Source organism: Anomaloglossus baeobatrachus, chromosome 2, assembly GCF_048569485.1.
Source record: "Anomaloglossus baeobatrachus isolate aAnoBae1 chromosome 2, aAnoBae1.hap1, whole genome shotgun sequence".
In the NCBI taxonomy this organism is placed as follows: domain Eukaryota; kingdom Metazoa; phylum Chordata; class Amphibia; order Anura; family Aromobatidae; genus Anomaloglossus; species Anomaloglossus baeobatrachus.
This window is the reverse complement of record NC_134354.1, coordinates 668,095,384-668,111,196: the sequence shown is the minus strand read 5'-3', so window position 1 is coordinate 668,111,196 and position 15,813 is coordinate 668,095,384. Positions and strand designations below refer to the sequence as shown.

Sequence of the window (15,813 nt, the reverse complement as noted above, 5' to 3'; positions counted from 1 at the left end):
CCGGAGAGCAGCGACACCCATCGGACCGGAGAGCAGCGACGCCCATCGGACCGGAGAGCAGCGACGCCCATCGAACCGGAGAGCAGCGACGCCCATCAGACCGGAGAGCAGCGACGCCTATCAGACCGTAGAGCAGCGACACCCATCGGCTTGGAGAGCAGCGACACCCATTGGACTGGAGAGCAGCGACACCCATTGGACTGGAGAGCAGCGACACCCATTGGACCGGAGAGCAGCGACACCCATTGGACCGGAGAGCAGCGACGCCCATCAGACCGGAGAGCAGCGACGCCCATTGGACTGGAGAGCAGCGACGCCCATCAGACCGGAGAGCAGCGAAACCACTGGACTGGAGAGCTGCGACACCCATCGGACCGGAGAGCAGCGACACCCATCGGACCGGAGAGCAGCGACACCCATTGGACCAGAGAGCAGCGACACCCATCGGACCGGAGAGCAGCGACGCCCATCAGACCGGAGAGCAGCGACGCCCATTGGACTGGAGAGCAGCGACGCCCATCAGACCGGAGAGCAGCGAAACCACTGGACTGGAGAGCTGCGACACCCATCGGACCGGAGAGCAGCGACACCCATCGGACCGGAGAGCAGCGACACCCATTGGACCAGAGAGCAGCGACACCCATCGGACCGGAGAGCAGCGACGCCCATCAGACCGGAGAGCAGCGACGCCCATTGGACTGGAGAGCAGCGACGCCCATCAGACCGGAGAGCAGCGAAACCACTGGACTGGAGAGCTGCGACACCCATCGGACCGGAGAGCAGCGACACCCATCGGACCAGACACCCCCCAGGTGAGTATTATAAAAGTGATTTTTATGTTCTACAGAGCGGCCTGGGCTCGTATATACGGTATTCTGAAACGCTGTATATAAGAGCTCACTGTTGATGACCACAGCTTATAGTCGCCAAATCTGGTGACGGGTTCCCTTTAAATCTCGAACACTCTATTGGAAATCAGACGAGCATTATTAGAAGTTTGGGGCAGATGGGGTCTGATATATTACGGATAGTATATTACGGATCCATCTCTGGCATACATTCTGTAATCAATATGGAGTAGAACAACGTGACTCACGCGCTGTGAGAATCCAGCCATACTGCCGTCCATCCCCTCCCCCGTCTCCTGTCTGTAGATTATCAAGACATGACACACGACCACACAGTATAGCGGTCCTATTACTTCTAATTTAATGGCGAGGACCCTGGTTACAGATATGATTGCGGAGGGCACAGTACATTTCCATATTGGCTGCTAGTAGGACATTATAACTAAATATAGAATTTATACACTTAATCCGATAGTACCCAATTAGCAGAGGACAAAGCAACAACAACATAAATGCTTCATTACAACCCTCGTTTTGCTGCATCAGTTGATTTGAGAATAAAGCCTATTTACTGCAGAATAATGCATGGTAAAATGACTATCGATCATTGCTGCAACAGCAAGAAGGCTTCTTAAATATTGCATTGAGACTTCTGTTTCATTTGCTAAGACAGATTGCTTAAATATTTAGAGAAATTTGCATCCACTAAAGAGATCACTTACTGATTGATGTGTATAGTCCGAATGACCTGAACTCCGATGCTACACGTACACATTATTTTCATTAGGATAGGCAAAAGATAACTAGCTTTTTGCTATTTGCTGGTCTATCTTTCACATATGCTATGGTACAGCTGTATACATTGCCTTGCGAAAGTATTCGGCCCCTTTTGAATTTTTCAACCTTTCCCCACATTTCAGGCTTCAAACATAAAGATAAAAATTTTAATGTTATGGTGAAGAATCAACAACAAGTGACACAATTGTGAAGTTGAACAAAATGTATTGATTATTTGAAACTTTTGTAAAAAATAATAAACTGAGAATTGGCGCATGCAATATTATTCATCCCCTGTCAGTTAATACTTTGTAGCACCACCTTTTGCTACGTTTACAGCTGCAAGTCGCTTGGGGTATGTGTCTATCAGTTTTGCACATCGAGAGACTGAAATTCTTGCCCATTCTTCCTTTGTAAACAGCTGGAGCTGAGTGAGGTTGGATGGAGAGCGTTTGTGAACAGCAGTTTTCAGCTCTTTCCACAGATTCTCAACTGGATTCAGGTCTGGACTGTGACTTGGTCATTCTAACACCTGGATACGATTATTTGTCAACCATTCCATTGTAGATTTTGCTTTATGTTTGGGATCATTGTCTTGTTGGAAGACAAATCTCCATCCCAGTCTCAGGTCTTTTACAGACTCCAACAGGTTTTCTTCAAGAATGGTCCTGTATTTGGCTCCATCCATCTTCCCATCAATTTTAACCATCTTCCCTGTCCCTGCTGAAGAAAAGCAGGCCTAAACCATGATGCTGCCACCACCATGTTTGACAGTGGGGATGGTGTGTTCAGCGTGATGAGCTGTGTTGCTTTTACACCAAACATATCGTTTAGCATTGTGCCCAAATAGTTCGATTTTGGTTTCATCTGACCAGAGCACCTTATTCCACATGTTTGATGTCTCCCAGGTGGCTTGTGGCACACTTTAAACAACACTTTTTATGGATATCTTTGAGAAATGGCTTTCTCCTTGCCACTCTCCCATAAAAGGCAGATTTGTGCAGTGTACGACTGATTGTTGTCCTATGGACAGATTCTCCCACCTCAGCTGTAGATCTCTGCAGTTCATCCAGAGTTATCATGGGCCTCTTGGCTGCATCTCTGATTAGTCTTCTCCTTGTTTGAGATGAAAGTTTGGATGGACGGCCGGATCTTGGTAGATTTTCAGTGGCATTTCAATATGATCCCTTGCACAGTGCTTCTTGGGATGTTTAAAGTTTTGGAAATCTTTTTGTAACCAAATACGGCTTTAAATGTCTCCACAACAGTATCACGGACCTGCCTGTTATGTTCCTTGGTCTTCATAATGCTCTCTGCTCTTTAAACAGAACACTGAGACTATCACAGAGCAGGTGCATTTATACGGAGACTAGATTACACACAGGTGGCTTATATTTATCATCATCAGTCATTTAGGACAACATTGGATCATTCAGAGATCCTCAATGAACTTCGGGAGTGAGTTTGTTGCACTGAAAGTAAAGGGGTCGAATAATATTGCACGCCCCAATTTTCAGTTTATTCTTTTAAACAAAAGTTTAAAATAAGCAATAAATTTTGTTCAACTTCACAATTGTGCCCACTTGTTGTTGATTCTTCACCATAACATTAAAATTTTTATCTTTATGTTTGAAGCCTGAAATGTGGGAAAAGGTTGAAAAATTCAAGGGGGCTGAATACTTTCGTAGTCTTTCCACAGTCTGACTGCTCTAACTGTAAAGAACCCTTTCCTATTTAGCGGCTGGAATCGCCTTTCTTCCGCTTGGAGTGAGTGCCCCCTGGTCCTTAGTGTTATCTTTGGAAAAATAAATCATGAGCCAGTCCTTTTTCCAGTATTGCTGGATTTATTTTTCAAACAGCTACATGCGCATATGAATAGTTGTAATAGTGGTGAAATCCTGCTGACAGATTCAGTTTAAAATTTCCAAGAGGCAATGTATTTGGTATTCACGTAGTAGACGACCCAGTAACTCCAACCTCTCTGCTGCCTCCCTAAGGGATTGTTCACACGTTGCGTTTTACAGTACCAATAAAGTGAATGTTATTTTTGAAATCACGTACATGCTGCAATTTTTATTTCCTTGCATGTTTCAAAAATCCACTTTTTTTTCACCTATTTATTTGAATAGGAAAAAAATGCAAACAACGTGAAAAAAATGTGAATATTTTGCGCAGCCATTTTCCTGATTACACTCAGTTTTTTTTTCTGTAGAAAAATCTGCTTCAAGTACTCAAAGTGTGCACATACCCTACGGGTGGCACTGCGCCACATCACTCATCACTACAAAACCCTTCATGTGTATCCCACTCTAGCACATTGGCGCATTCTTCACTTTCGTGTCTTTGAAAGCTGCACCTCTTTAAGGCTGGGTTCACACGACCGTATTTTCTCCATTCGAGTAAAACAGTGCGGTTACGATAATCAGACTCTTAGAGTTTCATCAGGGTTTGATCAGAGTGGGATCCGTTTTTCTCGGATGTGGAGAAGAATTGATAAAAATGTTTCTCCATCTTTTCCATTCTGTCAGTCTGTGAAAATCGGACTGCACTCAGATGTCACCTGAGTGCGGTCTGATTTTTTCACAGACCCACAGGGGTACTTTACACGCTGCGATATCGGGACCGATATCGCTAGCGAGCGTACCCGCCCCCGTCGGTTGTGAGTCACGGGCAAATCGCTGCCCGTGGCGCACAACATCGCTAACACCCGTCACACGCCTTACCTGCCTAGCAACGTCGCTGCTGCCGGTGAACCGCCTCCTTTCTAAGGGGGCGGTTCGTGCGGCGTCACAGTGACGTCAGACGGCAGCTGTCCAATAGCAGAGGAGGTGCGGAGATGAACGGCTGGAACATGCCGCCAACCTCCTTCCTTCCTCATTGCCGGTGGTCGGAGGTAAGGAGATGTTCGTCACTCCTGCGGTGTCACACATATCGATGTGTGATGCCGCAGGAACAACGAACAACATCGCTACTCACCAGACAACGATATTTGGTGTTTCGACGACCTCTCCAACACCAACGATTTTTAACTGTTTTGCGATCGTTGAAGGTCGCTCATACGTGTCACACACTGCGATGTCGCTAACGACGCCGGATGTGCATCACAAACACCGTGACCCCGACGATAAATCGTTAGCGATGTCGCAGCGTGTAAAGTAGCCCATAGACTTGAATGGCCAAGTGCAATCCGATTCTCGGAGGCTGCATTGCCTCATTGAATAACATTAGTCCGTGTACGATACAATGTTTTGTCAGATAGCAATCGGTCCAAAAACACGGTTGTCAGCACGAGTCCTAAGGGTGAATTGAGATATGGGGAATCATTATCTCTGCAGCCATTGACTTGTCCTGTAGGCTTCATAGTAACTTAATAGATGCTGACAAATAACCCTTCTTACTAGAGGTGGGCGTGCTCGGTACTCTGCTGAGTATCAGAGTGCGCGGGATTGCTCGGTGCTAGGCCAAGTATCGCAGTTGCTCAAATGTGTCATTCATGAACCATTGAACACAAAAACTGTCACGCTAGGTACGGGGAAGTACCAAGCGAGCGGCGAAAGGTAAGGGAAGGGGACCCCTGCTAGTCTGTTGGGTCTCTCAAGACCCTAGATAGATTCCGCACCTATGCGCCGAACTGGATACCTGACCTTAGGTAGCTCTAGTCTTGGACCCTAAAAAGGGAACTGGTGGGATGAGTTCTTCGTCAGCCTCAATAAACGCTAAAGGAAGACACAAGGGGGGCACACGGGGGTAAAATGCATGAACTACTTATCCACAGATGACTCAGGCAGAAGTTCATCAAAGCTTCAGCAACGATACTACAGATGAGAACAAACCACCAGAGCTTGAATTAACTGAATAATATCACCAGCACCAATCCAGGGAAGAAGGGAGTATTTAAGGACCATAGGAATACTGATGATCAGCAGGTGGGTGGAAGGCGAGATCCTCCTAGGTCCAAAAGGGGGAGAGATGAAAATCCAGCAGTAAAGCTACCTATACCAATGAATACTGACAGCAGGAACAATAGAAAGTCAGGGAGCATTTTGCGCAGCCAGACGCTGTGACCTTCTATTGCTAGAAACCACAGGACTTTCTATCACCCGTGTCACAGTCTTGACATAAGTACAAGCTTGCTTCAGTGAATGACGGGAGCCGGCACCTCACTGAGAGCCATTGGCATTCTCCGAGTGGCTCTCACTGGGGGTAAAAACAATGGATGTAGTGTCCCCCCCAAAAAAAAAAAAAAAATCCCGCCCTGCCCCGGAAATGCTCTGTATATGGCTGGTTATAAGTGTGTAGAGAGCTGAACTTCCCAATCATTGACTTCCAACTCGAGTTGCCCTTTTAGGATGTCTGACCTGGCGTAGTACCAGTAATTGCCACGTGTCGGGACCTTTGTGGCTGATGTGCCGGTCCTATGAGGGACATATTAATGTGGCATTGGATGTGTGTCTGAACCCTGCGGCGGATATGCCGGTTTCAATGAAAGACACCACAATCCTTCTCTAATTCTCCTGATGATCAATTGAAACGCGTTGAGAAAGAGGAAAAAAGTTTCTTTGATATGACATCGGAGTTGTCTATGAGGGGATCCGTGGTATACACGTGGAAGCCATAGGATCTCAATATAATGTGGCAACTCCGTTTGCCTACACTTATTGCGGCTGAGGAACACTCACTCCTAATGAACTGAAGACGGGTGAGATTGTTGCTTTTTATTTCCCTATCACACAATAGTCTATGAGGGTTATCTATTGCCGACTATTCTACTGCCTACTATTTATTGTTGTCTGTGACATTATATTCCTAATGTTAATGATATAGGATATCACAGCTGGTGACAATTTTTAGGCGCATTTGCGCTATATATGTTTGTTTGGTCTCTTTCTCTTTTAAGAATAATTAATAAAAGGTATATTTTAGGCGTATTTATTTATTGGTGGATTACCCAGCTGTTATATCGGATGTCTGACCTGCTCAACTCGAGTAAGGAGCATCCGATCATCGTAGTGTTCACTCATCATTACGAGTACCGAGCTCTGTACTGCTCGCCATCACTACTTCTTACCACCATTCCCCATCTCTCAGTCTTCGGTTCTTCTACTTCTACTCTTTGCTTTCTTCATTTCATTTCATGAGCAGGGCAGAATAAAGCATTGTAGTGCGCCTGCGCGGGACCGGCGAGTGTGTATGCCGTAGGATGCATCATGCACACAGGCTAAGGAGGATGAAGATGGCCGAAAGAGAAGACGCCGGCACCGGACAACGGAGATGCCCATATGGCCCAACTCCACCGCAGCGTGACCGTTAGGTGAGTATTATAAAGTGTTTTTTATGTTCTACACAGCGGCCTGGGCTCTTATATACAGCATGTTAGAATACTGTATAAGAGCCCAGTGGTGGTGGCCGCAGATTATATGCCGAAAAATCGGTGACAGGTTCACTTTAAAGGTTTTTTACACTGTTTTTTCCCCACGTTTGAGGCAGAAAAAAAAAATGCCGTGCATTACTGTACCAAGAAAGTGAAGACGATTTCTGAAATCTTCAGCACACGCTTCTCATTTTTTCTTTGCAGATCAGAACTTTCAAAGCGTTTTTTTGTTTTTTTTTTAAATTGACACAATGTCCGTTCTTTCAGTGTTTTTCTCCCACTCAAATGATCAAATGAAAGGCAAAAAAGGCAAGCAAAAATAAACAAAAAATGGAAATAAAAGCACGGCAAAAACATGCGTATTTTATATAAAGTGTTTTTTATGCCAACGCATTCTGGTTTTTGCAACAGAAAAATCTGCTGCAAATAGTAACCTGTGCACAAAGTCTAAAGGGGGCTTTACACGGTAGCGATATCGGTAACAATATCGCTATCGTGCATACCCGCCCCCATCGTTTGTGCGACATGGGCAAATCACTGCCCGTCGCGCACAAAATCGCGCTCCCCCTTCACACGACTTACCTTCCCTGCGACGTCGCTCTGGCCGTCAATCCGCCTCCTTTCTAAGGGGGCTGGTCGTTCGGCGTCACAGCGATGTCACACGGCAGGCGTCCAATAGAAGTGGAGGGGCGGAGATGAGCGGGACATAACATCCCGCCCACCTCCTTCCTTCTGCATAGCCGGTGTAGGCAGGTAAGGAGATGTTCCTCGCTCCTGCGGTGTCACACATAGCGATCTGTGCAGGAATGAGGAACAACATCACTAATGAGAGGTGAACGATTTTTTGTTTTAAGACGACCTCTCCACGGCAAATGATTTTTGCCACTTTTGCGATCGTTTTAGGTCGCACATAAGTGTCATACGCTGAGATATCGTTAATGATGCCAGATGTGTGTCACTAACGACGTGACCCCGACGATAAAACATTAACGATATCGTAGCGTGTAATGCCCCCTTAACTCTGCCCATGTACAATTCTTATTATAGCGCCATTTATTCCATGGTGCTTTACAAGTGAAAATGGGTACACATAATAAAAACAAGAACAGTAATCATAAACAATACAAGGCAAAGACTGGTCCAGAAGGAGAGACGACCTTGCCCTCGAGGGCTCAGTCTACAGGACAATGACTAATGAAACTGGAAAACTAAGTACACTAAATGTACAGCTCCAAAATGAACCCTTTTTCGGCTGTATATGTAGTCTCTACAGCTTTCCATGGGCGGGTATTGTCAGGTCTGGGCCCTGCTCTGCCCTCGTCTACTTTGAGGCCTACGGGCACAAAGTAAGGTGAACTACAAGATGTAGAATCAATCCTGATTGGGTACACCATGTCACCGTAGGATGGCTTAGATGCTTTTTTTTAATCAAAATAATGTAAACAAAGTACCCTATGTAATTTACATATACTATTAATATTTGCTCACTTTGTTTTCATCCTACGTTATGTTTGTTGATGGCCACAGTGTAAATTTCCAGCTTCCCACTGCACATATACCAACATGTGTTCCATCCCATTTCTTTGGTTTTGCAATGTCCGTAATGAGTGCAATGTACTCTGTGTATGGAGTCTCATTATGTACAATATCTACAGCTGTCCCTAGATGCATGACCACCAATGATGCCCTGTTCACACTGCATTTCTGCAGTGCGCTCTGGTTCCCCCTGAATCCCCCTAATAATGTGATCTAGACAAATCTTTGAAGTGGTCATAGGCTGTAAAAACATAAAAGGCATTTAAGTGGACTCTTTTCGAGTGAGCACAGGATGTTTGTTTGCTACCTTTCTGTGCATCTGAAATGAGGAACACTTTTAGAAGAAAGCACAAATGGAGATCATTTGAAGTCCAGTAATGTTATTGCAGCCTATGCCAATTTGGGGGTTGTCTCAATCATGTTTTGTTGGATCCAGATGGACGACCTTAGTGCACTGCAGAAATGCAAAGTGAATAGAGTCTAAAGGGGGCTTTACACATAGCGACATTGCTAGCGATGTCGCTGGTGAAAGCACGCACCCCCGTCATTTGTGCGTCACGGGCAAATCGCTGCCTGTGGCGCTCAATATCGTTAGTCCCCATCACACATACTTACCTGCCTAGCAACGTCGCTGTGGCCGGTGAACAGCCTAATTTCTAAGGGGGGCGGTTCGTGCGGCGTCACAGCAACATCACACGGCAGGCGTCCAATAGAAGCGGAGAGGCGGAGAGGAGCCGCATGAAAGACACGCCCACCTCGTTGCCGGAGGGCACAGGTACGGTGTTGTTCGTCGTTCCTGGGGTGTCACATGTAGCGATGTGTGCTGCCTCAGGAACGACGAACAACCTGCGTTCAAAAGCAGCAACGACATTTGGTAAATGGACGACGTGTCAACAATCGACGACATCTCGTTAGCGATGTCGTTGCGTATAACGGGGCCTTTAGGCAAAAAAATAACCGTTAACCAGAAACTGACTGCACAATTGTGGCCAGGTATGTTTTACTTTGAAATGCTGCGGTGTTTCCTAATGATAAGTGAGGAGCAAGCATTACCATGCTCAGGTGCTTGGTATTCAATAAGAGCAGTTGGATACTCAGATGGGCGAGACTCAAGTACCCAAGTATAATGGAAGTCAATGGGGAACTCAAGCATTTTTCTGCAATATTTCCCAGAAAAATGCTTGATCTCCCCCATTGACTTCCATTATACTCAGGTGCTTGAGTCGCGCCCATCTGATCATCCAACTCCTCGTTATGAGTACTGTGCACTCGAGCATGGTAGTGCTCACTCATCACTACCAGTAAACAATCTTTGAAAAGCCGGACAGGAAAGGAGTCTTGGCTGACTAGTCTGATGTAGTCACCAGCCGGCTTCTCCTTGCCCCACTCCCCATGACCAACAGATCTTTCCTTATGTGCCTTGTCCAGCGCTCAAAGTATGTTTACTAAGAAACACCATGGCATTTCAGAACAAGACATTTCTGGGTGCAATCATACAGTCAGTGTCTGAGTCATGGTGCTTGGCTTTCGGGCAGCATGAATCTGATGACATTTTCACTTTAAATATACTAACAGTTGAACTCAATAACTTTGATAATTTCATGGCAATGACACCTGCCAAGAGGGTAGATATAAGGCGGCAAGTGAACAGTCAGTTATTGACTTCATGTGTTGGTAACAAAAAATTGGCTAAGTGTGGATCAGGTTTTGTGGTGGCAAAAGTAGCTGAAGTAAGGACAACCCATCCAAGGCTCATTATGGGAAGGGAAGGCTAGTCCATCAAGTCTAATCTCACAGAAGATCTACTGTAGCAAAGATTGCTGAAAAAAACCCAATGTTGGATATGGTAGAAAGCAGTTAGAATACATGGTACATATAAGCTTGATGCATATGGGTCAGCGTAGCTGCCAACCAGACAGGTCAGCCTGATTCATATCCACCTTTGATATTGCCTACATTGGGCACGTTAGCATTAGGGGTATTTTGCACGCTGCGACATTGCAAGCCGATGCTTGCGATGCCGAGCGCGATAGTACCCGCCCCCGTCACAGGTGCGATATCCTGTGATTGCTGCCGTAGCGAATATTATCGCTACGGCTGCTTCACATGCACTCACCTGCCCTGCGACGTTGCTGTGGCTGGCGACCCGCTTCCTTCCTAAGGGGGCGGGTCATGCGGCGTCATAGCGACGTCACACGGCAGGTGGCCAATAGCAGCGAAGGGGCGGACATGAGCGGGACGTAAACATCCCGCCCACCTCCATCCTTCCTCATTGCAGCCGGGACGCAGGTAAGGAGATGTTCCTCGCTCCTGCGGCTTCATACACAGCGATGTGTGCTGCCGCAGGAACGAGGAACAACATCGTACCTGTCGCTGCAGCGGCATTATGGAAATGTCGGACCCTACACTGATCATACGATAACGATGCTTTTGTGCTCATTAATCGTATCAAAAAGGATTTGCACACTACGATATCGACTGCGATGCCGGATGTGCGTCACTTTCGATTTGACCCCACCGACATCGCACCTGCGATGTCGTAGTGTGCAAAGCCCGCTAAGAATTGTACCATGAAGCAATGGAAGAAGGTTGCCTTGTGAAACTAACTTTTCTTCCAAATCATGAGAACGAGGAGGAGTCAGCAGAGAAACTAGTGTCGGAGCTAAGAAATGACCATTTTTAGTAAAAACATATGTCTACTCTAAACCAATTTGAAAAAAAAAAATAGTGTTAGAAAGAGAAAACAGAAATGTGATCTACTACATGTTATATCCTTCTACGATCAGTGCACTTTCTGGTCGGCTGCATTCCTTCTAGTTACTTGTATTTCATGTGAACTCCTGAACGGGTTATGTCATATATGTGCTCAACCTTTAGGCTAGAAATGTAAAATAAGTACAATGAATATACAGGCACAGTTATAGGCGTTGGAGAGGATGTAATCCCTTCTATGGCCTTGGGGGGGCGCATACAGGCCCAAATGGAGAAAAAACAAGAGTACTGTATATGATATGGAAGTGCACTAAAATATCATGGAAATTACATGACTAGTAATATCCTCGGCCTATCCCTATTGCTGGGGCCATGGATGGTCTACGTTCCGCAATCAACAGAATGAAGGGGCCAAAAGTATTGATGGCGCTCAAGTCCCTGCAATGGTCTTCCAGGCACAACTCTACATTCAATCTCATTATTGTAACATGAAATATAGATCCTCTACATTGTGATATAGCAGCATGTGTTGCCAGGTTGGTTGGTGGGCCTAGGAATCAATGCTCATATGGTCAAATGTAAAATAGAAATACTGCAGACTTCAGAGGAAGCTTAGATGACTCCACCAACACCCGAGCACCACTCAGTAAACATTAAAACAAGTGAACTTTAAACATGGGATCTACTGGACACCCCAAAAAAGACGGAAACTAGGTTTTGAGTGTAGGAATATCATTAACACAGACTGCGTTGCTGTTGCTGCAGACCTTGGCTGTCCAAGTCAGTAGAACATGAAATGGACTCTGAATTCTAGATATCTACTGTTTTACATCTTTAGGAACATCACGTAGATGTTTATATTATAAGTAACACTGGATGTTATGATTACTCATTGTTAGCTAGTCCCCCAGTATATAATTAATTTGGCTGGTATTACCTTGGTCATTCCTTTTTATCTGGTATCGTTTGTAGTATCCTTCGCTTCAATTAGGTCACGTGATCTCATGGTGACCCCCCCACCTATAGAATTACATACTTTTCTATTGTCTTAGAGATCACTCTCAGTCACTAAAGTCCTTAAAACAAAATTGCATGGAATTTACCAATGATGTTTTCAACAGGGAAGGGTGGAAACTTCTATCACAGATATCGATGATGATTACACAGCTCCAATCACACAGTTATAATGTAGAAGAGGAATTGTTCATCCTTATATTAGCTTCTTTAGGAGAATATAGAGAGGATAATCACAGCGTTAGCACAGCAGACAGAGATGATACTGACTCTACATCCCAATGTGAGATTTTGCTGATCCATCATGGGATTGAACGCATAGAAGAATAAAAATCCAGGATGAGATCTAGAAATCAAGATGGTGACCGAAAAGAAGAAAGAGAAAACCGAACTGCAGGGAAGTGAGTGAAATATATAAGTGAAGTCCAGAATGCCATAGACAATTAGGTGGGAGAGCAGAGATGGAAAACGCCAGGATTCTTCTTTAAAGTTGATATGGTTTATGACCAATGCATTTTAAAGGGAAGGAAGATTAGAAGTGCTGGGTCAATATTACTTCATACTGACACAGTCTCACAATAATCGGATCATGGCCACTATTCTCCTATTTTTAACCCGGTTACGAGTCCTGTCAATCAGATGTATGGGTGTAAAATTTTAAAATTCTACAATTCCTGTAAAATATTACTGCTGAATATTTATTTATTGTAGGATGACTATTTTTGCATACTATTTGCATCACTTAGTGGGTTTTGCTGCTGGAGTTTCATGTTCCTTTCACCCTCGACTTAGGCCTACGCATCTCAAGTCAAACAACAGTTTGAGTCTTGGTGGTCTATTCCACGTTGATGTCTTCACATCTCATAAATTCAAATTTACCAACGCTACAAAGACATCTTTATTCAATTCTTATTTATAATACTAGTAAACGAAGAAATCAAAATATCCATTATAGCAACTACTTCACTTCCAAGGACTAAGGAAGACCTTTCAGACACAATGAAGAACATGCTGGCCATACATACAAAGATCTGGACTCAATCAGATGGTCCTGTCGGCATTATTCATTTTCTCAAAGCACATATAATCAGATATCTACATATAAATCCATAAAAAAAATCATAGTTTGGAGCAAACATCATGACAACGACTGATATAGTCCCAATTCTTGATCAATGGCTCTTAATGACAATAAAAATTGTGAACGTATCTGATAAAAGGATCTGATTGATGGTCCAGACGACCAGAGTAGGTACAAGACCTAATCAGCCAAATTATCAGTGTGTCTAGGACCAGTATAAGCTCTAGCCAAGACATCTCAGACAAAATATATTCTCCTGCTCATTTCTTCATGTAGCGGAGGCAGTCGGAGCATCTTTCCTATGCAATCTAACGTATTCTCATTGTACAGCCCTTTGTTCACATTTGCAGGGAGACACCAGAATGTTTTAATAAAATGAGCATCATTATTGTCACATCCTCAATATTCTATTGTCCTTTTATAGTAAATAGTCAAATATTTAGGCATAGAAAGGTACATATATATATATATATATATATATATATATATATATAGTCATGTGCATAAAATCCACAATCGTCAGCGCCCAATAGCAATGGACTATAGCACTGGATGCTCCCCAGATACACCGGCCCTGGTGAAACGGAGGAAAAACAAATAATCACATTCTCCCCCCAAGACGAGACCCTTTACCTTAGGTGACTTCATCTCAAGCACTAAGTATGACCCCAAGTACAAACAAGACCCACCTGCTCAGGGCCTTGGAAGCAGATTCTGCACTGCGGGGTCCTCATGCCACTGTCAATGCTGCTGCCCAGGGACACAGCGTCCAGCGCAGCCCCAAGCCTTCCATCCTTCTCCTCCAGTGCCAGGCTACGGGGTCTAGGATCAGAACCATAGTATTCCTCATCATCGTCTCTGGAGGAGCAGTCTGCAAAGGGTGGCCATCCACAGCCCCCAACCCCAAGCCCTCGCATAGCGTGGCCCGGCTCCGGTTCACTTCGCCCAGATCGGGTCAGCACCAGAACCTTAAGTTCATTGAAGAACATACGGAGCCGGTATTTAAACATCATTCACCGGCCGGTGGACCAGGAGTTTGGGGGGTTCCAGTGCACAGCGGCATGGACGTAGGTCCCAAGTGACCCAATGACAGTGGACTGCTTCTCACTCTCCTGTGACAGGGGACTGAACTGCATGGGGTTAAGTGAGTGCAATTCAGGATTGTCTATCTAAAGGGGAGGCATCCATCAACCCTTATGTATAGAAAAAGGAGGGGGAAAGGGAAGCAAATAATCTGGACCCTACAGATACATAGCAGAAATAGGGCTTGTAAAATAGTTGTATTATTCCAACATGCAGTGATAGGGAGGAGGTGGGAGGACCTGCAACCTTAAGGCTAAAAGGGTGGACAGCAGGTAAAGGGTGGACAGCAGGTAAAGGGTGGACAGCAGGTAAAGGGTGGAAGGCAGGAGGGTTTACTGGATATAGGAAAAAGCAATTATCATGGATGCAGGATGGGGAAAGAGGAGATTGGGGGATCTGTGCCCATCCTATCTGCGGGGAGTGCAGCCCTCCATCCTAGCAAAGCAGGAGAAAAGACACAAGAATCCTTATAATCCACAGGAGAAGGCGACCATCTGGATGAGTGCTGGGCTTCCTCCTATGTCTTCCCTCCCCCTTGCTTCCTCTTTCTTTTCCGTGGATGAAACACGCAGGGCTCCTCTTTTGTCTCAGCTCTCAGCATCCCCAGCCTGGTGTGAGTCCATCCATCCAGAGGTGTCCAGGGAGCCGCATCAGCCCCGGCGTCCACCCTGCAGCTGCTGGGGGGCATCGTCACTGCACAAACAAGACATGGATGGGAGCGGGTGACCCCAATAATAGCACACACCCCACATGCAGGAGCTGCTGCTTACCGTGCACCGGCTGCCGGCCGCTCCATCATACACTCACAATACGGGCTGGCTGCTTATTGCACGGAGCCGCGGCAGCAATGGATGGCTATGAAGTGAGGGCTGGATAAATATGGCTTCTTCTTCCGGTATGGCATGTTAAATAAAACATTTCAGTGGAGTGGATGTGTCATGTGTGGAGCCGCCGCTGCTGCTGGAGGATCCGGGCTGCGCATCTGCGGCTGGGGGAGAGCTCAGGACCTGACGTGCGGGTCACGTAGGAGCGGGGCGGGTGATGTGACCGGCATAGAGCCGGCCCTCAGCATGTGTGCCCCGCCGGTGCCTGCCACCGTCAGCCAAAGTATAGGTGGCTCTATAGAGGGGAAGGGGCGATGGTGGGGGAAGGGCTCAGCCTCTGGTTTTGGATGAATTCTGGGCAGACTTGAAGTGGTCTTGGCCAAACTATTACATATAATAAACGAGCCACCCTACAAAGACGCCCCATTATCCCCCAATGACCGTAGCCTCAGGTCTTCATTCCAGTCCTCCAATATAAAAGCCTAAGGTTCTGGTTACATGACCCATCGGACATTCCGCTTCTTCCATTTTTGGATTAGACAAATCCATTGTATCCGTTATGGAATA

The 15,813-nt window shown here is 45.7% G+C and overlaps 1 protein-coding gene across 1 annotated transcript in view; it reads right to left on the bottom strand.

Moving 5' to 3' along the window:
* MARCHF9 (membrane associated ring-CH-type finger 9) overlaps positions 1-15,517 on the bottom strand; it is a 262,551-nt gene extending 247,034 nt beyond the window's left edge. Inside the window, exons 1-2 of the mRNA XM_075334479.1 lie at positions 15,193-15,517; positions 14,029-15,115 (exon numbers count right to left, since the gene is read on the bottom strand). Of these exons, the coding sequence (XP_075190594.1) occupies positions 14,029-14,352 (324 nt within the window). The 5' untranslated portion in view covers positions 14,353-15,115; positions 15,193-15,517. The remainder of the gene's footprint in view (positions 1-14,028; positions 15,116-15,192) is intronic.
* Positions 15,518-15,813: the final 296 nt, after the last annotated feature.